Here is a 23519-nt window from a genome sequence, read left to right on the forward strand (position 1 = left end):
CATATGGCCATTTTCTCTCTCTCCCTGAAGCAACAAGACTATCCAGGAAGCTCTATCAGCTAAGATGGAGAAGGTAACCATGGTGCCTTTCAGTTTCCAGGTAGACATTTACAACCCCAATGGCATTATTTGATAAAATGTACTAACCTTATAGTTTTCTGTCTTTTTTTAAATGAATTCCACACACGCACAGCATGCTGTCAGCTTCTCCCACTCAAATCTCCCTGAAGATCCAGGCCTGTAATTGCTGCTCTCACATACACGCTTGACATCTCCCCACCAACTAGTGGGTTCAGTGGTTTGGGAGCAGAGCTATGTATTAACTTCTCAAAGTGATTTATCACCACCAGTACACGAATGTGAGGAAAAAGCACATTAGCCCTGCCTGTTGCACTGGGCCTGAAAGTGCTTTCACAGTGAATAACAGGTTTATGGGCCTCCTGTTGACATCACTAGAGAAGCATAGAAAAGGGGCAGAGCGTCTTAGCCTGCAAAATGTCATTGGGGTAATTAACACCTCAGCATCACCATGCAGTGCTTTATAATACAAACTATTAATCTTGGCTGTTTTTTTATTGCTGTTCCTTTAATCAAGATTTCTGCTTGAAAAAGTAAAAATAAATGCTTTGAAATCAACATTCTACAGGGTTGAGTAGTGAGCCACACAGACGCAAGCTGAAGCCCTGTAATACATGTCTCTCCTAATTAGCAATCAGTGCCACAGCATGTGGCAGCTCTACAGGAGCACAAAAGATAATTTATATTTAAATGGGTATATTTATGCCAATAGAACCTTTCTGAAAACCAGCCACTCCTGTAGTCACTAAACTGACCCACAAAGAAAACAGATTACTTCCAGTTAAATGACTTAAAGGCATACTGTTGTCATAGAAAAAGGTGTATTTATTCCTGCAGTTTCTGTTATTGTGTAAAGGTGTGCAATACTAAATTTAAAAAAGCTTTACTTCTTGAACTGGCACTTTTTGTGCATACATGGGGAGTGTGTAATTCATTTCCTATTTTTTTTTCCAGCAAACAACAGCAGTGCTGTATTGCTTTATGGCAGGTATAAGAGGTGGCTTATCCAGACTCACTCAGCAATTTATCAGCCTTGCTGGGGACAGATATCTATCAGCAGGTTTTAAAATCCCCTCTTGATGCAGTCCTTCTCCCAACGGGTCTCCTAGGCTTGCGGTATAATCTGATTGTTGGGCTCTGGGGTAGTGATCAAATCAGACCAATTTGACTGAATGTGGGTGGCTAAAATGGGCAGAGATTCGCTCATGGGAGGAATGTATGGCCAGAAGCATTGATTATCCTTTATCTGAAAGGCTCATTTATTTCACTGTTGCCTGTGGTTGATTTAAGGGACCCATAACAGCAGCATATGAATGGGTCTCATGTAGTGTAGTTTTACCCTGCACAAACACAATTTGCTTTAGCAACAGCAATATAGGAACCAGATGCTATGCAATTATCCACGCTGGGCCTGCATTGTCATAGCAGATAAAAGATAAGATCAGCTATTCACAATACAACAGTCTTTAGTACTAAAGTACTGATAAGCAAAGGTCGCTTCAAAGATCTGCTTTAGACTTATTAGGGCATGCATTGGAAGCCCAGTTTATGGAGCAACGCTTCTTATGGCATTTTGTAGGTAAATCGTCTCATGTGAGTTATGCTGTATGTAACATAAAGGTATTTTGCAGTAAATTGCAATTAATTGTAGCTTGTGTTAACCCAGCCTGACACATGTACAATGTTGCTAGTGGCTCTGTGCTACTAGCTGATATCTATTTCAGGGTAGCTCTCCAGCAGGTATTCACGTTGCTATGCACATTGCCCAAGGGGAGCACTACTGCAATTTTTAAACAGCGTGAGATAGAAGTAATTCTAGTGCATAGTAGGCAATGTGGGGACAGAATTAAGGATTACTGAGCTCAATAGTAATGTCAATTAGAGCAATTTGTTAGTGCACTTAATTGTTAAGAGTTTGTTATCCGCTTCTTTATTAATGAAAAAAATGACAGTGCAAATGTGTCTGGAATAGCAGTTCAATTTATTCAGTTACATGCAAACATATTTATTATTTAGATCTCAATAATAAGCAAGACCTTTCTCTGATATAAAGTAAATGCACAATGTAACCCACCAAAAGAAACAGAAAACATTAGTGGGGATTCGGGTGCCATCTGCTGTACAGAGAGAGAAATACAGCTGCTCTCAGTTTGCAAGGCTCGGGTTTCTATTGGCATAGTGCCACTTGGTAAACATGGGCATGGCCTCTTTAAAGGAATGCTGCCAGACCATACCAGAAGCTGTGACTTTGCAGGGATGTTAGATATTATGTAGACAGACATGCATGTACAGCATTCTCCAGCAACATGCCCTGTAGGGGCTGTACAATACCACATGCTCAGGGCCTTGCCAGGCAGGACTTGCCACTTTCACCCCAAGTCTCAGATTAACTTTTATTCTTTCATTAAAAAATATTTGGCAGAATTAGTGTTGCCTGGTGACTGAGGGAATAAACATTAACTCCATCTAAAGGAACATATTCAATTGAGGGCTACTTACACAGAGACTAGAAAGCTTACTATATTATAGGTATATACCTACTGCCCTCCAGTCTACTGATAATAGGGCCTCTACCTCACCATTCTTTTTAAAATTTGATATAGATAAAATCAACATGAAGCTTGGCTAATTAGCAATTAATTTAGAAGCAGGCTGCACAGAAATAGAATATGTTCTTTTAAGGGGTGGTTCATCTTTAAGTACTTTTAGTATGGTATAGCATGTTCTATTACTAGCAATTTCGCAATTGGTCTTATTTATTTATTTTTCAGTTTTTTTTTAGTTGTTTTCCTAGTATTTTGCTACTATTGCTCTGTGGGGCTACAATTTAATTAGTCATGTTAATAGAGATTTGTTTTAATTTGCATTTGTCGGGGCTGAATTTTATGCATTAAGCTGCAAATCAAACATTCAGAATGCTTGGGGCCTGGTGTCTTCCACATAAGGGATCTTTCAGTATTTCTGATCTCCATAACTTAGATCTGCTAACATTAATTGAACATGAAATAAACCCAATTTTCAACCAATATGGATTCATGCAGCTTAGTTAAAATCAAGTATAAGGAACTGTTTTATATTAGAGAATTATTTGCTTAAAATGTCTATGGGAGAAGGCCTTACTGTAATTAAGTGATTTTTTGGATATGGGATCCCATACCTTTTTCTCTATCTGTTCTGTTAAAGTCTTTCCTGCATGTGAATATACAAATAGCTGTATATAATAAAAATATACATACATGGGCACATACCCTACATGTAAGATATGCTTTTCATGCGTCCTGTCTCCTCCTGTAGCACAGCATGTATATTGCAGCAAACACCCCTCACCTACTCCTTATACACCAATATTAGGGCCAGATATATCTTACTATAGTTATCAAGGCCATATATACCTTTCACCTCCTATAAACTGATATCAGTGCCACACACAATGATTTCTTCTTATAAGGCATATTAATATGGACTTGTACAAATTATAGCATTGTCAGAGAGGAAATATTTACATACAACACAATTTTCTAATTACCCAGTTTGTAATATCCCACATACTAATAGATCAGACATTCACTGCTGGCATTACATGGGACTGCTAGATACTGAATACCTTTCCAGCATAGAAAGAAAGAGATTGAGACAAGAATTGAGGTGATGCAATGCCGCAGCTTGGTTTATTTAAGAACATACTATTCCAATTTGCAATTAAGCTTCAGTAAATAATAACTTCTATTCTTTGTAAAGCACTGGCCTCTGCTAACCCAAAGCAGGCCACCCTAAATTAAATTATAAACATAAATGCTGCCATGACCTGGCCAGAATTTTATATATATATTGACTAAATTTAAATTTCCATGCAAGCTGTGACAAAAAACATATATTTTTTTTTAATATTGGGTGGGTGGAAGGCCCAGACACACACCGAAACTCCTCAACGGTGCACAGGTCAGAAAGACCATCCAACTCCAACAGCCTATCTTTGAACCCCATGGGTTCACAGGGGTATTCACTCTCTGCAAACCCACTGCAGGACAGCATAGTTAGGAGACAGCAGCATATTTTTAGCTCCTGGGTAGATTCCCTGTTGTTCCAGCATATCCAGTTGTACACTGATCAGCAATCATCAGCGCCAGGTTTTTAGACTTTTTATTTTTATTCATTTCCTGGAATTTATATAGAGCTGACACATTTCCACAGCACTTTACAGGGATTATACATAATTTATATCAGTTTCCTCCCCAGTGGAGCTTACAGTCTAAGGTCCCTAACACATTCACACACACTAGGGCCACTTTTATCAGGAGCGAATTAACCTGCCTGCATACTTTTGCGTGTGGGAGGAAACTGGAGTACCTGGAGGAAACCCATTCAGACATGGGAGATGGTTTCCTTTCTGGAATCAAACTCGGGACCCCAGTGCTGCAAAGCAGAAATATTGGCCACTGAGCAACATCATCGGGTGGAGGGGACAAAGGGGATCTGTGGCAGAGGGGGGGGGGGGGGGCAAATATATGCAAAAAATGCAATTTACATCATAGGTGAGCTATTGGCAGAATGAGGGTGGGACCATTTGTGTGCAGGTCATTTGTATTTCATTGAGGCTCTGTTATACTTGTTGTCAGGGTCATCCATCCAGGGCAACCAGGAGGAGCAAGTTACTCACCCACCATAGATCTCTTCTATTGTGGGCGAGTATCCACTCTGAAAAAGTGTCGCTGGTGGAAAGCTCTTCACATCACTTCGGTTTCCAAAATTTCCTCCTGCAGGCAACTTTGCCCGAAGCAATGTGAAAGGCTTTCCACAAACGACTTCTATTGTTGCCGGTGGAAACCCTTTTTGGAGTGGTTACGTACCTGCAATAGAAGAGTAACTTGCTCCATGGGTTCTTACCCTTAGAATGGCCCTTTATCAAATAATGAAACCACACTTAAATACAGAGTTAGAATTCCTATCTCCAAACTCTCCTTTCACATTTGCTAAATAAAGGTGGCCATACACGCACCGATATTATCGTACGAAACCTCGTTTCGTACGATAATCGGTGCGTGTATGGCATGTCGGCGAGTCGACCGATATCGCAGGAAGCTGCCGATATCGGACGACTCGCCGATCGGACAAGTTTGAAAATTTTGATCGGGCGCCATAGAAGGCGCCTGACCAAAATTCTCCCTTCAGAGCTGAATCGGCAGAAGGAGGTAGAAATCCTATTGTTTCTACCTCCTTACCTGCCGATTCAGCCCTGAATGGTGTGTGGCGGATCTTACGATGTTTCGTGCGATGGTCGTACGAAACATCGTCGGATCGCCACGTGTATGGCCACCTTTAGTCTGAAAACCTGTGGCTGGCAGTGTACCATTGGGGGGGGTGATAATAAACTCTTTGGTAAAACAAAACAAAACAACAAAAACACATTTAAAAAGCTGGATTTACACTCTACTAAATCTATTCAAGCCTCTGAATTTTCTCCCTTGTTAAAACGGTATCCAAAGAAGGAAGGCAGTAATTTATAAAACGTAAAATAAACTTTTATTATGACATAGAAAAGAAACATGTTTCATGCCCACTGGTGCACTTATTCATAGATTTGTTTCATGTTACCATTTGGAGAAGAGAGGAAATTGTAAAAAAAAAAAAAAATCTATGACTGGATCATCATCACCCTAATGACAAGGGGTTATTTGAGCAAATATGTAGCCATAATTATGGAATATATGACTGCAACAATCAAAATGTCTCATGTAAGCTGTAAGTATCTAAAACAAATATATGCCCATTTAAAATGCTTTCCAGTTCCTCTTTAACTGTGCTCCCACAACAATCCCCCTATGCATAACTGACACCTCAGTTTATATCCACTAGCAATCAGCGGCCCACTATCCTGCCTGCATGCTCACGTGTTTGTGGTAGACAGCAGAGTTAAAAGGAGCTGGGGAGAGTGTCTATCATTCAGCAGACCCTGCTGTCTGGCCCACCCCCCGGCTCCTGCTGTATGGTAGTTACTCCATTTCTAGTAATTAGTGTTATTATATATTGCAGTTTCCTATGTATATTGCATGCATTCATTTTGAGCATAAATGTGGTTGAAGCTTTAGCAAATCCCCAGCTCTGCATAAACCTGCTTTATGATTTCCCTGAAACAGCAGCCCTCTGCAAGCTGTGTTCTAACCCTGCTTGGGACCTGGGGTTTTCTGGATAACGGATCTTTCCGTAATTTGGATCTCCATAACTTAAATCTGCTAAAAATCCCTTAAATATTGAATAAACCCAACAGGATTGTTTTGCCTCCAATAAGGATTAATTATACCTTAGTTGGGATCAAGTACAAGGTACAGTTTTATTATTACAGAGAAAAAGGAAACAATTTTTTAAAATTAGAATGATTTGCTTATAATGGAATCTATGGGAGATGGCCTTTCCTTAATTCGGAACTTTCTGGATAACGGGTTTCCGGATAAGGGATCCCATACCTGTACAGGTATAGGACCCATTATCCAGAATGCTCGGGACCAAGTGGTCCGGATAAGGGGTCTTTCCGTAATTTGGATCTCCATACCACACTCATCTACTAAAAACAATTAATTAAACCCAGTAGGATTTTTTTTCCTTCAATAATGATCCATTAAACCTTAGTTGGTATTGAATACAAGATACTGTTTTATTATTACAGAGAAAAAGGAAATAAATTTTAAAAATCCGAATTATTTAATTAAAATGTAGTCTATGGGAGACAAGCTTTCCGTAATTCTGAGGTTTCTGGATAATGAATCCCATACCTGTACAGCCTTTCTATACCCTCTGGATGCTGCTGGGTCTGTTTCACAAATACACCAAAGGCAGATACCTTGAGCCATTTCAATTTCAACAACTTTTGAATGAAAATTCACTTTAATCAACTGTACAATATTATATGTATTTGCCTTTACTCTCATCAATGTTCCCAAGGAATGTTTCTTGTAAAAACATGTCTCCTTTTAACAAAGGGGCCTGTTTTGAATCCCAGAATGGGCCTGATGGGTACCAGAATTGTAAGCTTTACTAGGACAGGGACTGATATGAATAATGAATAATCAAGGCTTGCCTGGCAATCTGTGGATTCTGGCAAGTGCCAGAGGAGCTGCTGTAAGATGCCATAGGCAGTCACTATTTATTGGGCTGGTGAGGGGCTGTTTGGGCCTCTGAAATGCCTACTTGAAATGCCAGGGCCTATTTTGAATCTCAGTCTGAGCCCACTGGGGACTGTAAGCTTTATTGGAACAGGGACTGATGTGAATGATGTATAATCTCTGTAAAGCACTAAGGAATATGTTGGTGCTTTACAAAGCATAATAATAAAGTCAGATGGTTTCTTGTTTTCTTCATGCAATAATCAATGTATTTCAATGAGAACATATTGAATATAAATGCAGTGTTCCCTTCCCATGCTAGTACTGAGCTGGATGGCACACCCTTCATGTACCAGAGTTTACTTTTTAATATCAATTACATTATTTTTAGACATGTGCACTACATCTGAACAATGCCATTTTACTAAGGCCAGAAAAAGATTACCCCTGGTAACTTTTAGTGCAAAGTGTGCAACTGCCCTAGTACATCTTCCCCCTTACCTAGTTTGGCAAACTAAAGGTAACATCCATGCATTTGATTAGCAAGATGCACATTGCTGATACATGGACATACAACAATGGCTTTTATGTTCATCCTGTACACTGGCACTGCACATTGATCATGACCCCCACATACGTTTGTGCTTCTAGAAGCCACTGGTATTGCTGTCTATGCTGTTACACCACCACAAGTTGTATAGAGAATGCTGATGGTTGTAGTTAACCTACAATTGAAGACCAGTGCAATGCATATCCCTGATCTGCTGTACAAATCTATCTAATGCATGTATAGAATGCCATACAGAATGCTAATGGTTGTAGTTGAACAACAGCTGATAGGCAGCAGGATGCATATGCCTGATCTGCTATACACATCTATCAAATACATAGACCAGAAATAAAGGCACACCTTGTTTTATGTATATATATATATATATATATATAGAGGTAAAAATTGTCAGCACTCACAGGATTTCCACAATGAAGTTCATAAAGAATGAGTCAAACATACGATGCAATTACGTGTGGTTTATTGATCCAACGTTTCAGTTCCCTACTGGAACCTTCGTCAGGGAAACAAGTATGTGCACAGAGCCGAGTTTAAAAACAGTTTTTGGCGCCAGAAAGCGCGTTGCTAGGCAACCATATAGAATACACAACCCAAACCTGAGTGATAAAAAGGAAAATAAAGAAAAGAAAACTATTTACAAACCCTTGTGTGGTGTCATTACTCGAGCCTGAGATTCAATAGGGTGGAATTGGCGTTTGTAAGGATCGTGTGTGCATGAGTATCTGCCAGGAGCCGCGCTGTCCATCAACCGTCAGATCCCACCCACGTAACTCCGTGGGGCGCCCCATAGCAACGGCGCTAGAAACGTTTGCACACCCGATATCGGTGTGTGCGGCCTCACCTATCACTACTGTCTAAGGGCCTCTCCTTTGTACCCAGCACGATCCCCAACACGTTTGATACATTAGTTGACATTTACAGATTTCAGCGTAAACTAAAACTTAAAGAACATTTCAGAAACTCCCAAGAGACTGATCGCCCCCAATTTAGGGCCAAGAGCAAATTTGAACCCCCCAACACCCCTGCCGCAGTACGTACTTTTGGCAAGGTTCTCAGTCTGGAGGCCAAGACTGATGCCAGTCACACTAAATCCCATCCTAACCTCTCACTGGCGGAACGCCAAGCCATTAAAACTATCAAAGCCGATAAGGACTTGGTAATTAGACCCGCCGACAAAGGTGGCTCTATTGTCCTGTTGGACTATTCCTACTATAGGGACGAGGTGTTGGGACAGCTTGCCGACACAGAAACGTATAGGGCCCTCCCTGGTGACCCTACTTTGAGGTACAAAAAAGAACTAGATAGCATTCTACTTTCGGCTTGTAATGCAGGCTGGCTCACAGAGGACTCCACTCAGTATATGATCACAGAATATCCCCGTATCCCCATCATCTATACTCTACCAAAAGTTCATAAATCCTTGTCCTCCCCCCCAGGGAGACCCATTATCTCGGCTGTGGGTTCCCTGTACCAACCCGTCTCAACCTTCATTGATTCCTTTTTACAACCCTTGGTGAAATCCATGCCATCATATACACGCGACTCCACACATGTGATCCAAAGACTAAGGGATCTGGGTGACATCCCCCCTGACATTCTATATGGTTGCCTAGCAACGCGCTTTCTGGCGCCAAAAACTGTTTTTAAACTCGGCTCTGTGCACATACTTGTTTCCCTGACGAAGGTTCCAGTAGGGAACTGAAACGTTGGATCAATAAACCACACGTAATTGCATCGTATGTTTGACTCATTCTTTATGAACTTCATTGTGGAAATCCTGTGAGTGCTGACAATTTTTACCTCTATTCTGTGCCTGCTGCTCTGGCACCCAGGTATTGCATTTAAACTTTGTGTGCTCTTCATCCTGCAATTTGTATGTGTATATATATATATATATATATATATATATATATATAAGAGGGATATTTTCCAAAGAACTACACAAACAGCAGCACAGAGTTTCTTATACAGATACAAGTCCTCCATATTAAGAATTTCTAACATATTTGGAATAACAAAGTCCCGCCAAGACCCACCCTAGTTAGGTACCATTCCATCCCTGCCTTTGTTAATTCCCCTGAGTCACCGTGGGACAGTTCAGTTCGTTCTTTTAGAGGCTTCCCACAAACCTGTCTGACAAGTCCGTAGTGTTTGGGGCAACAGAAAAAAACCCAACACTTAAGAAGGAGGGAAGCTAAAGAAAAAGAAGGAGGGAAGAATAGCGAGTGAAAAACAGACAGAAAGTCTAAAGGCAGGAAAGGAGAAGCAAGCGGAGAAAACTCTCTCTAGGAGTCACTGTGTAACCAAGGTAAACAGCAGAGAATGAATGGGCTGAGAGTGCACGCAAGCACTTCCTAAGGGAGTCATAGAAGAGTAGGTGAGAGAGTGTGTGTATAGGCTGCCACCATACGCATTCCATTGCAGAGCAGGTAAGTGTGCAGGTGTGTTTATGCAAGGTGTGCAACACGCTCCAAGGTGTGTAATAGGGATTTAAAGATAGTATGCATGTAAAGTCAGGTTTTGTGCATGAGCGCAATGTCAGTAAATCAGTCACCTTCTTATCTTATCCCTTTCTCTGATTTTGGACTTTGCAGGTACCTCTGGGTGCTAGTTTGGGTTCTGTTCTCTTATGTTATACTTTAACTAACCCATCCCCTGTTGGTTATATATTAATCCCTGAAATATAACTCCAGATTTAAATCCTCTCTGGACTTGACATTGAATCACACGCAAGCTGTACAGAAGAGGCAGATAAATACCCTGGACTATCGGCATATTAGCCCTGAATTAGGGCAACGGGGGCCCCCAGGTGGGGGGATTTTGGAACCAGCAAAGATCAGTCAGAGGGAGAGAACCAGAATATATGTCTAATCACAGGTATGAAATGGGGAACAGTGGACAAGGCAACATCCAGCACAGGTATTAGTAAAGTGAGGCCCTCTAGATGTTGTTGAACCATAACTCATGACAGCAATCATGAAATCTGATTGAATAAGTGTTTAGCAATGAGACTTGATAGTTATAATGCATAGACTTAAAGGGAAAGGCTTACCTGTTTTTCTAAATGTATATGTTGTAGGAAAGGTTTTTTTTTGGGGGGGGGTGGTTCTGCTATTTGTATTGCATGTTAAACCTCAGTATCTGACCTGTAGCTTATCTGATAGCGGTGGAGCAAGTTGCTGGCTATGGAAAGGGTTTGTTTCCGGCAACAGGTGAAAAATGGTTTTACAGGATACTCAGCAAAAAATCACTTGACCTGAGCCTTTAGCTAGCATAACACACCCGTCAGCTAGAAGAAATCACTACATGCTCATACAACTTGTCATTTATGGTCTTAGAAAAATAGAAGGTCTCTTGAAGGACTATTTAAAAAACCAGGTGTCACTTTTTTTAGCCACCTCTCTCTGTTGTTCAGGTTTGCTAAAAGCACCATAGCATAACACAAGATAACACATATGTGAAAGCAATATCACAATTCCCCCACTATAACCCCATCACTAAATAATAAGAATGTATCCCTATTCCATCTTGCATCTGCAAACCCACAAGCACTTTACTGGCTCCCCTAATGTGCCACACCCACAACTTGGAGACACTTGATACAGAGGTGACACTTCTTAAGATTGTGGAGCAAAGACATACATAGCTGATTAAAACTGAGCACTTGGATTGTAAGCATTGTAGGGCAGGGACCTCCTCCTTCTGTGTATCTTATTTATTTTATTGCCATGTTTGTCCCACTGCTATACTATTAAGAATCAACAGTGTGGCATACAAGGTAGCCCTATATAAATAAAACTATACATACATATATGCTGAAGGATAGACAATACAAGTCACATACTATCAGTGGCAGGCCCGGACTGGCAATCTTTGTGTGCTAGGGTGGCTGCTGTAAGATGCCATAGACACTTAATATTTATTGGGCTTGTGGGGGGGGGGGGGGCTATTTGGGCCTCTGTGTACTTGAAATGCCAGGGCCTATTTTGAATCCCAGTCCAGGCCTTATCAATGGGGGAGCAGTAAGACAAAGGTATTGCATGCATGTTTGAATCATTCTTAGATCAAGCAAAAAAAAACACATGCTACTGGAAATCCAGTCAGATCTGGTCTTTTCTCCTCAGAACCAAGCAGGTACCAGCCTCTTCTTACTGAGCTCTGTGACAAGGGGGAATAACATAGGAAGAATGTTGTTTTTGCCACATATTTGCATTTTTATATAACGGCCAATGCTATGTTTGCCTTTTATTGAATAAATAATCTTGCACCTTTCTAAACACTAGTGGCCAACAGGCTATGGTGAAGACAAACAATATGGCAGAACCATGTGTATAATATACATAAGTGTTGGCTTCTGTCATAATAATCTGAAAATTAACCCAATTCATAAAAGCCTATTGCCCCATTAATATCTACTTACTGCAATTACAACATACCCGGGGGGGGCCAAGCCAACCAGGCACCCTAGGCAACCCGGTCAACCACCTCGCCCCTGCAGCCTTCCCCCCCCCTCCCCCCCCCCGTGCTTCGGCTTGCATGCGCAGGAGGTCAATTTTCCCCACCACGTAATGACAACCGGAGGGGGCAATGACAAGGAAGTGCAGACTAGGGGTAGGCAGGAGAGGTTCCTGCCTGGCGCCCCCCAATCTTTGCGCCCTAGGCAGGTGCCTCTTCTGCCTACCCCTAGTTCCAGCCCTGAATATACCTATATACCCTTCTATCAATACCCTGCCTGGCGCCCCCCAATCTCTGCGCCCTAGGCAGGTGCCTCTTCTGCCTACCCCTAGTTCCAGCCCTGAACATACCTATATACCCTTCTATCAATACCCTTACATACTATATACCCTTCTATCAATACACCTTACATTTTATCACTTTTATTGTACAACCCTGATTTGGTCCTCATTCACTAACTTAGTCCCAATCGCAGATTGATTGGCTGTAATTCACCCCCTAATTAAAAAAAAAAAAATCTTCTTTGCTATTTTCTTCTACTGATGAATAACACATTTTTGAGATAGTATCTAGTGACAAGGCATCCCAGCTACAGTGGCTTGCAAAAGTATTCGGCCCCCTTGAACTTTTCCACATTTTGTCACATTACAGCCACAAACATGAATCCATTTTATTGGAATTCCATGTGAAAGACCAATACAAAGTGGTGTACACGTGAGAAGTGGAACGAAAAATTATACATGATTCCAAATTTTTTTATAAATAAATAACTGCAAAGTGGGGTGTGCGTAATTATTCAGCCCCCTTTGGTCTGAGTGCAGTCAGTTGCCCATAGACATTGCCTGATTAGTGCTAATGACTAAATAGAGTGCACCTGTGTGTAATCGAATGTCAGTACAAACACAGCTGCTCTGTGACGGCCTCAGAGGTTGTCTAAGAGAATATTGGGAGCAACAACACCATGAAGTCTAAAGAACACACCAGACAGGTCAGGGATAAAGTTATTGAGAAATTTAAAGCAGGCTTAGGATACAAAAAGATTTCCAAAGCCTTGAACATCCCACGGAGCACTGTTCAAGCGATCATTCAGAAATGGAAGGAGTATGGCACAACTGTAACCCTACCAAGACAAGGCTGTCCACCTAAACTCACAGGCCGAACAAGGAGAGCGCTGATCAGAAATGCAGCCAAGAGGCCCATGGTGACTCTGGACGAGCTGCAGAGATCTACAGCTCAGGTGGGGGAATCTGTCCATAGGACAACTATTAGTCGTGCACTGCACAAAGTTGGCCTTTATGGAAGAGTGGCAAGAAGAAAGCCATTGTTAACAGAAAACCATAAGAAGTCCCGTTTGCAGTTTGCCACAAGCCATGTGGGGGACACAGCAAACATGTGGAAGAAGGTGCTCTGGTCAGATGAGACCAAAATGGAACTTTTTGGCCAAAATGCAAAACGCTATGTGTGGCGGAAAACTAACACTGCACATCACTCTGAACACACCATCCCCACTGTCAAATATGGTGGTGGCAGCATCATGCTCTGGGGGGGCTTCTCTTCAGCAGGGACAGGGAAGCTGGTCAGAGTTGATGGGAAGATGGATGGAGCAAAATACCTCTTGGAGTCTGCAAAAGACTTGAGACTGGGGCGGAGGTTCCCCTTCCAGCAGGACAACGACCCTAAACATAAAGCCAGGGCAACAATGGAATGGTTTAAAACAAAACATATCCATGTGTTAGAATGGCCCAGTCAAAGTCCAGATCTAAATCCAATGGAGAATCTGTGGCAAGATCTGAAAACTGCTGTTCACAAACGCTGTCCATCTAATCTGACTGAGCTGGAGCTGTTTTGCAAAGAAGAATGGGCAAGGATTTCAGTCTGTAGATGTGCAAAGCTGGTAGAGACATACCCTAAAAGCCTGGCAGCTGTAATTGCAGCAAAAGGTGGTTCTACAAAGTATTGACTCAGGGGGCTGAATAATTACGCACACCCCACTTTGCAGTTATTTATTTGTAAAAAATGTTTGGAATCATGTATGATTTTCGTTCCACTTCTCACGTGTACACCACTTTGTATTGGTCTTTCACGTGGAATTCCAATAAAACTGATTCATGTTTGTGGCTGTAATGTGACAAAATGTGGAAAAGTTCAAGGGGGCCGAATACTTTTGCAAGCCACTGTATGCCTGTTATTATTTAAATGTAAACCCTGAAAACAAATTTTAGTGTAAAATTGCCCAGAGTTCTCTTTTAAGCACTTTTACAATTTACTCTCTTTGTTTCTAGTTTTTAAGATATTCAAATATTTAATCTTCTAATAAAATGAAATAAAAAAAAAAACAGCTCTAGCTAGTAAAAATGAATTTCCTGAGAAAAGGAATATCTTGTAATGTTGTTAGTGAGTAGGAAAGTCATCTGACATTTCTCTAGTTAGTTATAAGCACAGCAACATCACAAGACACAAATCCTGAACCAAATCCTGGTTTGTTCCTAGTAAAAATTACTTTTCTTTTGTTTTCTATACCCCGTGTTTCTGTGTATCCTGCATTTTTACAGACAACACATGCACTTTTCTCATAGTCTGTACAGATATGTATTAAAAGGACCACATGACGGGAAAGTATTTCCATTTATGACATGAGCTCATTCTGTTAGAATTTATGCACCTTTTATACATAAACCCATCTAAATTTCCAAAAATAAGGTTGAAAGGAAATCTGGAGTCTGCCAGTGCTACAGGGAATAGTTCACCACCCCCTTAGGCTCCCAATGTAATTCATTCCCTACCTAACTTTTTCTGTTGTGAAGTGATGCATTCTGAGACTAGAATTCCCTCTGCTTTCCAGAGAATCTGTGCTCCACCAACTATGGCAGTGGTACCCAGTTGACATTGCCATTAAAGTAAAGATATATCACCGTTTTTGATATGAGCTCATTTAGTTTAGCTTCACATCATAAATTAAGTCCCTAGCTGATGAAGCATGCCACACTGAGCAAAGTTTGAGCAGAGCTTGTGTGCCTGGGGTGGGCGCCGTTAGAGCCATGTCACTAATGAAGTAGTAGGAGACTGCAGCAGACTGAACTGCAAACTCTCAGAGGCCTTTCTATTGCTGGAATAGCTAGTGTCTGGTAATGGACCATATCCATTCTGTAGAAACACAGTGCATTATACTTGTGCCAAGTAGTCCTTTCCCCTCTGATTGCCCTTCCATATATCAAAATTAGTGAGCAAAGCTATTATAGTGGTTCTATCCATTTCCAGTTTGTTCATACCATAACATAGATTACCATACCATTATATGGGGTTGGTAACATTATAAATTTGTTCAGTGATTTGCTAATGTCTGAGAAGCATCTCCCTGTGAAACCACTGCCCACCCCACCACCCAAGTGCTAGGATATTGGTGAAGTTATGTGACCCTTATCACTGGAAGTTTATTATCACAGGGCTTCTGTATCTGTCACCTGACCATTCAGCAAATGACACTGAAGGAGAAATAGATAGGGTGTGGAGCAAGCAGCCGGATGCATGGAGGGACACCAGCAGAGGCATACATTCACTTTATACTGTGGTTTCTACTAACCTAGGGTACGCAAGAAAGCTGTGTGTTATACAGCAAGCAAAATGCTATTTACAACGATTATAAAAATAAATAAACCATTACCACTGGGCAAAAAGGGAGGTTCATTCATAACCCACCAACAATACAGAAATTAGTTTTAATACAAATATATGATTCTTGTGTACTCAGAAAGTGCCTATTGGAGCATCAAGCAAAGGCAGAAAACAAGACTGGACTCCAAACTAGCAGCATGTTGAGCTGGAAACTACCTCGATTACTGACCATCCAACAAGTACCCAAAGTAAGTGTCATTAGTTCCTTTGGCCATACGGACCCAAAGAGACTGTCTTCTAATGTCTATCCCTATCTATATCCTTTTTTTCAAGGTGTTTCATGAAGACAGCATCATCTGTGGGTATCGCTCACCATGTAGCTCAGCCACAGCCTGCATTCTAAGCCTTTTCCAAATGACCAATGAAACCGTTAATATCTGGACCCATTTCATACCCACCTGGTAAGGAGACCGATTCTGTCTTCTATGCGTTGCTAGTACACTGCAGAGTCACATGACCCCTAACATTTTAAGGGCAGGGGTACATGGGGAGATTAGTCGCCCTGTGACAAATCTTCGTTGCCGCAGGCAACTAATCTCAACGCAATGCCATCCCACCAGCTAGAGTGTATATCGCCGGTGGGATGACAAACGAGTCGTTGCGATGTCACCCAGTCGCCCGAAGTTTCCTCTCAAGGCAACTTTGGGCGACTGCGGGACATCACAGCGATGCGTATGCCATCCCACCGGCAATTTACATTCTAGCCGGTGGGATGGCATTACAGGGAGATTGGTCACTGAGCGACTAATATCCCTGTGTACCTCTGCCTTAAACCAGTGATTAATATTCCTGCCACTCTGTTTGCAGGTACTTCCTATGGAAGATGTTGTCCTTCTTGTATTCGGGTTTTTGGGATGACCCATTCTTGTGGCCTCTCCTTGTATACCAGCTGTCCTGCTGTATCTATCCTCTGATGTCTACTTGTGCTCACACATTCAGTGTCATGTCCACCAAAGCTCGACATATCTGCTTCTTCTTGGATTATGGAGCTGTCAGTCTGTACAGCCTAGGTACGTAAATACCCAAGACTACTTAAAATCAAGCAAATAAAAACACTTAATTCAGCAAAGCTTATAAGCACTTTCAGACAAAAAGAACTTAAAGGACTCATGATTTACTAATGAACTACAGGACCTGTGGAGCAAATATATAAAAGTAGATTTACCCAGCCCACATAAAACTTTTTATCTGGCCATACATGCAAAGATCTGCATTTTCCGTGAGGTTGACAAATGAGCAATTTTTGCCAGATTTGGCCACCCAGGGCCAGACCAAACCTGGCTGATCTGATCAACTGGCTCCCACAACAACAAGTGGACCATATGTTGGGCCTGAGCATTCCTGACAGCAGAGGGCAACATCAATGAACCAATGCAGTCCTTACCCAATGGGATGCAGGCCGCCTCCCTGATATGTATGTATACATGTAAGTATTTTTGTTTATATAGTGCTGCTCATATTTGTACCACTGTACATCTGCCCAACCCTTCAACAGATAGTGACTGGGGAGGCTGTCAGGCTACAGCCTGGTTTAATGGTCACCAAAGGGTTTTTTCATACATAAAATGGTATTTCCTTCAGGGCAAATTTTAGGTATCTGTGGGCCCAGGGCAAAGATCTCATTGGTGGGTCTTTAAAATGAATTTGGGTTTCATGTTTTAAGTTGAAAAGGACTTTTATTATACAGTTTTTTTATGTCGGGGTGACAGGTCCCCTTTAATGTCACCTTCAAATACACTTTTAATATGGCATAGGCATTAAAATTCTGAGACAATTTGCAATTGGGTTTTCATTGTTTTTTCCAGTTATTTAGATTTCTCTTCAGCAGCTCTTCACTTTGGAATTTCAGCAGCTATCTGGTTGCTATGGTCTTGTTTACCTTAGCAAACAGTCAAACAGTCAAACAGTCAGTGGTTTGAACAAGAGACATAAATATGAATAGAACAGAATATGAATTTAAAGATATAGGAATAAAAAGTAAAAATAATAAAAAAAAAATAAAAATTTAAGAGCAATAGTTTTTTGACTGCTGGGGTCAGTGACCCCCCCCCCCCCCCCCCCCCATTTGAAAGCTGGAAACATGTACAACAGGAAGACAAATAATTAAAAAATAAAAAAACAAATAATGAAGACCAATTGAATGGACATTCTATAACATACTAAAAGTTAACTTTAACTTAATAAATAATCTGTACTTACTGGTGTAGACAAAAGGATCCTGGTGTCCCATCCTGAACCAATAAGAACTGATTAACCGTTTTCACAAAAACATAAGCTATGAAGTGAAAAAAAACAGCTGATGTAAAAATTAAGCCTTTTATTAAGACATTTAGATGGGAATGGCCTGTCACATTTTGTGTGTGACAGCTGCTTTACAGCAGCTTTATTTTTTTTTTTATGTCCAATATATTACATGTAGTAGGTTGGTTATTTCTCATATAACATGTTCAAGGGCCAGATTAAATTAAAATGATGATGATGTTATACAGTAAAGTGTATGGAGCCTTTAAGCAGACTAGGGGCCATAAAAAGCATTTGGAGGTTTTCTAAGTGTAAGAATATGAAACACTCAATAAGGACATGTTAATTGCATGACACTTGACAGAGCTAAGAAATCAGTACAGTACTTGGATTTAACAACCTTGTTTGCAACCACTTGCATGTGTATGGATAAGTAGAACTTTTCTTGCTGTCTGAATATTGCTGTTCTTCCCTCTTCTAAATGTTTATTTTGATTGTCAGGGTAGCATTCTTTCTTGTTTTGCAGGGGCAGCCATTGCTTACTCTGCATATGTATTCCCAGATCGATGGGTGGGTGGCACTTTCCATCGCTGGTATGTTTTCTGTGCCGTGATGAACACCGGTATCTGCACTGCGCTGGCTTGCTATTCCAGGTATGGCATAACTATAAGGGAGATGCTATTGGTCTCCAGCCTTAAAAGATAAGGATAATCTGTGCATTACTGGCAGGGGCATGATGCAGTTTTTATTTAGGCACCTGAGGGTTTGTCCCTTGGGGAGCAGCTTGGGGCGGGGGGGGGGGTATAAAAAAAAAAAAAAAAAAACACAAAAAAATCCCTCCTAGGCTATTGCCTGACACTTGCGGCTAAATCCAGCAGCGGAGTTGGTACCCCTCCCTTCTGCAATCAGAACATGCACAGACATGCACCAATTGGAGACGGTAGGGGGCAGGCAGAAGTGTGGTGCCCAGGGCAGCACAGGACCTTAATACGTGAGATAATGCATTTTCTCCCTAAAACCCAGTCCTATTGTGCATGAAGATGCAGTAACATCACATAGCAAAGGTGAGCAGTTGTGGGACACTAATACTGGCTTCCCAGTACTACTGGCCTTTAGGTTATTATATATTTCCACAAAGCTGGATTTCTCTCTCTTTCAGTCATACAAATAGTGCTTACCATATAGGATTCAGTACAACAGCTTGCAGTACAGCCTGTCGGCTGAATTGCCTGGAGGTGCACCACAGGGTCCACTTGCATCCTGACATAGACACCCTCTCTACTCCTCTGATGCGTGCAAGCCAGCTGGAACCAACCAGTCCCTATCCCACTGGCAATTTAAAAGTATCCCAAGACTACCTTAGGCTAACCAGCTGTTTTCCTCCTGGGTATATGGCAGGGTCACTGTGCTAATTACCTCCTTTTGGGATGACAGCTGCCCTTGCTTGCTAACCTAGCTGCCTCTCATGTCTAAGACTAGCTTAAACAGGCCTACCCTGTTGCTAACCTGGACTTACTAACCTGCACCAACCAGACCGTGACAGGGGAAGCAAGCACTTTGATTCTAGGCAACCATCCAAGCTGTTCTGCCAGCCATCACCCCAGCTGCCTTATACATGCTCCAGGCCTTTGGACCTCCACCTATTCCAGAACCTTCCAGTGGGGGGGGCATTCATAACCAGGCGCAAGCATAAAGGTTGCTGCCCTCTAGTAACAAACGTGAACATTATAATGAATCTAAAATAGTCCTTTTACAGGAGAAGTGGGGCAGATTATCTAAATCAGTGCTGTCCAATTGTTTCAATAATATGGGCCAGAATTTTACTATGCTACATGATCAGAGGCCAGATTATAATAAAATTATGTCATCCTTTATTTTTTAACTACTTATCCCTGCTTATGCTACACATTGTTCAAATGCAGGGGGACGATTCCTAAACAGAACTGCCTTATGCGTATAACAAAGAGCTGGCTATGACTGATGCTTTCTCTGTTGGGCATCACTATGAATGTTTACATCTTTGTCCCCAAGTGATGCCAGCCTGACAGCACAGCCATCTGTCACAGGCAGGACATTTCCCATTCAAATGAAAAGGAAGCAGCTGCCAACAAGCAAGGGATGTTTGACTCTGCCAAACGAGAGAACTGTGACAATCACAAGTTCCTGTGTGCTGCCATCATCCTAAAGAGAGCAAATAGAGATTTAAATATGGAAATCACTAGCATTAGCTTTATAGTACATATGAGCCACTAATCACCAGAAATCATAGATTCTAAATTAAATTGTCGTATTAGAAAGGTAAAATCAGGGCTTTCTGAAGTGGCGTGGAACAGAGCAAAACCGTTTTTGCAGACCAGTTGAGTTGTTCTTCTTATCAGGATAGGTTTCTTGGAAACATGGTGATGATAAAGTGCTCAGCAGGCCGAACTGGCAATCTGTGGATTCTGACAAACTTCAGAAGGGCTGCTGTAAGATGCCAGAGACAGTCACTGCTAAGTGGGGGGCTGTTTGGACCCCTGTATACCTATAATACCAGGGCCTATTTTGAATCCAAGGACGGGCCTGATTTCCTGATAACAACACTGAATACAGTAACGTGTCAATGCTCTACAGGGTATTTATTGCTACTTTTGGGTTTCATAAGTTTTGGTTTGTCCTAATATTACCCATTTCTGACTTTGCTTCTGTAACTGTCACCGACAGGCTAGGTGTTCCAGTCCTGCATTATAACCAGCTCGTGATAGAAAGGTAAATCCAGGACAGGCAACTGACACTGTCTGATCCTGACCCTCTCCTGTGGCTCCCTTTGCGTGTTGCTACTTAAAAATCTGCTTTTTACCAGTGCTGCAGTGCCCGCTATTTTGCCATTGTTCACATGGTAAAAAAAAAAAGTCAGACTGTACATTTGTGCACTTGTTTCATAAATGAGCACTATCTGAAAATGGTCATGGGGCTCCTTTGTAATTTCTAATAATCTTATGTTTATACACTGGTACATTTATGGATATGCAAATGCACAATTCTGATTTTATCACCTTACCAGGTGCATATAAAATAATTCTTTAAGTATAATTCTGCACTTTATATAAATAAGAAGAGATCACCTGGATGTTTGTTAGGGAGAAATCGCGTCAGCAGCTTTAATTTGGGCCCAATCACACATGATCCTGTAAAAATAATTGTGAGTGGCCATTAATACACAGAATGAAATTCTGTTCTAGTCCCCAGGAATAACAGAGATTGTTTTCCTGCAGGATTCCAGAGGTGGCACGCCCTCGGCTCAGCAAAGTGTTACGCACAACAGCCTTTGCGTACCCCTACCTGTTCGACAGCATTCCCTTGTTTTACCGAGTAAGTACAAGGGAGATGGACCCATAACTGACACTCACTTTATAACATATCTACTAAAAAGGGAAGTTAAAATGTTAAATAACTTTTCATTGAAATTATCTTACATATGGATTTTTAATACATTTTAAGCAGTTTTAAGAGGTAAAAAGGTCCCATTTTGTTACAGCCCCCCACCCCTTACCTCATACAAACATACAGACATTGCTCTATAATTCAGTCACAATTACAAAAATATCCAGGGCAGCAAATAAGCCTTCACCCCAAATCTGACTTTCAAGCTCACCCCCTGTCACTACATTATGGCTCCTTGGAAAACTATACATTTAGAGAAGACTGTGAGAAATGTCTGGTTAGTATTAAAAACTAGGGGCATTCCAAAAACGCAGGCGCCCGTAGCTACCCACTAGGCCATCTCGACCCACGCTGCGTTCATTTGGTCACTCGCGTTTGTTCGTGCACAAGAGTGAACAAACACAAACATGCACAGTTGCAAGGGCCCAGACTAGGCGTATGCAACAAAAGAGGTACATGCCTACACCTTTCCACCATTTTTCACCGTCTACCCTTAGTTCTGGGCGCCTCTCCAAAAGTAAAGGTTTAGACAAATCCAGACACAGTCCATGGCAGAGAAAGTTGACAAATGTACTGTTCTAAGGGAAGCAGACTCCACAGTTACTGGGGAGCCAAGAAGGTATAGTGGCCCCAGTGGGGCACTGACTGGTATTGGTCTCAAAATATGTTTGTTAAAAATGTCTTATAGTGGTTTACAGGAACCTAAAATTATTTTGCTGTGGTTACTCCACTGACTCTTCATTTAAAATCCATAGGCAATGCATAATGCAATATGACAGCTTGAGTTTTTCATGACATTATTATAGGTTTCAAATATTACTGTGAACTGAATGTAATGCATTCTATTATATTCAGCTTTTCCTGTGCTCCGGTAGTGGCTGTGCGCAGAATGCTGCCCTCCCCATGCACATCTGGCATTCTATCTTGGCATTCCTTACTGCTTTCCTTTTTGCCACACACCTCCCAGAACGGTTGGCCCCTGGATGCTTTGATTATGTGGGTGAGTGGCTGTGACTAAACACTGATCTTTACTATTTTACTAAATGTTCATAGCTGAATTGTTAAATTCTGGGAAAAGCAACATTTTTTTTCTTCTTGTCTCATACCCCTATATAACAGTCACTGACAGCCCCCCCACACTCCATTAGCATATATTTTTACAAAACCTTGGGCGTCACACACATTCGCTCCAGTTGCACAGTGAGTCAGTTTCAGTGTAATATAGAACACAATACAATTAATATTCTGCAAAACAGGTGTGCTTTGGCACAGTTCAGCCCATCACAGACATCTATTATTTATGTGATTTTAAATATACTGTATTGGGCGTGTCAGAGTTCCGCATCTATATGAGCTGCAATGAGATGTAGTATATATGTTGCAGATTAGAAAGAAGTCCAGACTAACTGTGGTAGCGTGGACTTTCAGATGTAGTTCACATGAACAGGGGAGTCTACATCCCAGTTACATTTCTGTAGGCAGCTGAATGTATATACTGTATAAACAGTTACTAAGAAACAAGAGATTCTTAGCTAGCACCATACACACATTACCTATTATGTAATTTTCATACCCATGATGGCATTTCTACTCCACTGCAGTGGCACATCCCTCTGCCACACTGAGTTGCAGAATGGCACAATGCTTTATTGATCTGCAGTACAAACATGAACTCCAGCCCATAGGCACATTTTCTTACTCCCAGAGTTAGGGAAGTGCAGTTGTAACAAATAAACACTAAGGTTCATGGCACACTGGGCATATTCTTTCTCTTTCTCCAATAAACAAAACTTGCTAAGGAAACCCTGGAAATATTCATCTAGGCTGGTTGTAGTCTGAGGCTTCTCTGCATCAATGAGCAAATAAAGGTGCCCATACACCTTCAGATCCGCTTGCTTGGCGACCCACACCTACTGGTGGGCGATATCGGGAGAATCCAGGCTAATTGGATTGTTTGGCCCTGGGGGCCAAACGATCGAATT

At 41.5% G+C, this 23519-nt stretch overlaps 1 protein-coding gene and 1 long non-coding RNA gene across 8 annotated transcripts in view; one reads left to right on the top strand and one right to left on the bottom strand.

Moving 5' to 3' along the window:
- paqr5 (progestin and adipoQ receptor family member V) overlaps positions 1-23519 on the top strand; it is a 27003-nt gene continuing 3484 nt past the window's right edge. The window contains exons 1-9 of one of the 7 annotated variants that reach the window (XM_012959271.3): positions 9893-10054; positions 10440-10623; positions 15950-16061; positions 16147-16274; positions 16681-16883; positions 18641-18767; positions 20818-20862; positions 21369-21465; positions 22393-22537. In XM_012959271.3, coding sequence (XP_012814725.1) covers positions 10610-10623; positions 15950-16061; positions 16147-16274; positions 16681-16883; positions 18641-18767; positions 20818-20862; positions 21369-21465; positions 22393-22537 — 871 coding nt within the window. In that variant the 5' untranslated portion in view covers positions 9893-10054; positions 10440-10609. 7 annotated transcript variants of the gene reach the window in all.
- The window catches only part of LOC108646189, a 14610-nt gene continuing 8804 nt past the window's right edge, over positions 17714-23519 (bottom strand). The window contains exons 2-4 of the long non-coding RNA XR_001924265.2: positions 21219-21281; positions 18073-18148; positions 17714-17752 (exon numbers count right to left, since the gene is read on the bottom strand). This is a non-coding gene — a long non-coding RNA (uncharacterized LOC108646189). The remainder of the gene's footprint in view (positions 17753-18072; positions 18149-21218; positions 21282-23519) is intronic.

This window comes from Xenopus tropicalis, chromosome 3, assembly GCF_000004195.4.
Source record: "Xenopus tropicalis strain Nigerian chromosome 3, UCB_Xtro_10.0, whole genome shotgun sequence".
Taxonomy (NCBI): domain Eukaryota; kingdom Metazoa; phylum Chordata; class Amphibia; order Anura; family Pipidae; genus Xenopus; species Xenopus tropicalis.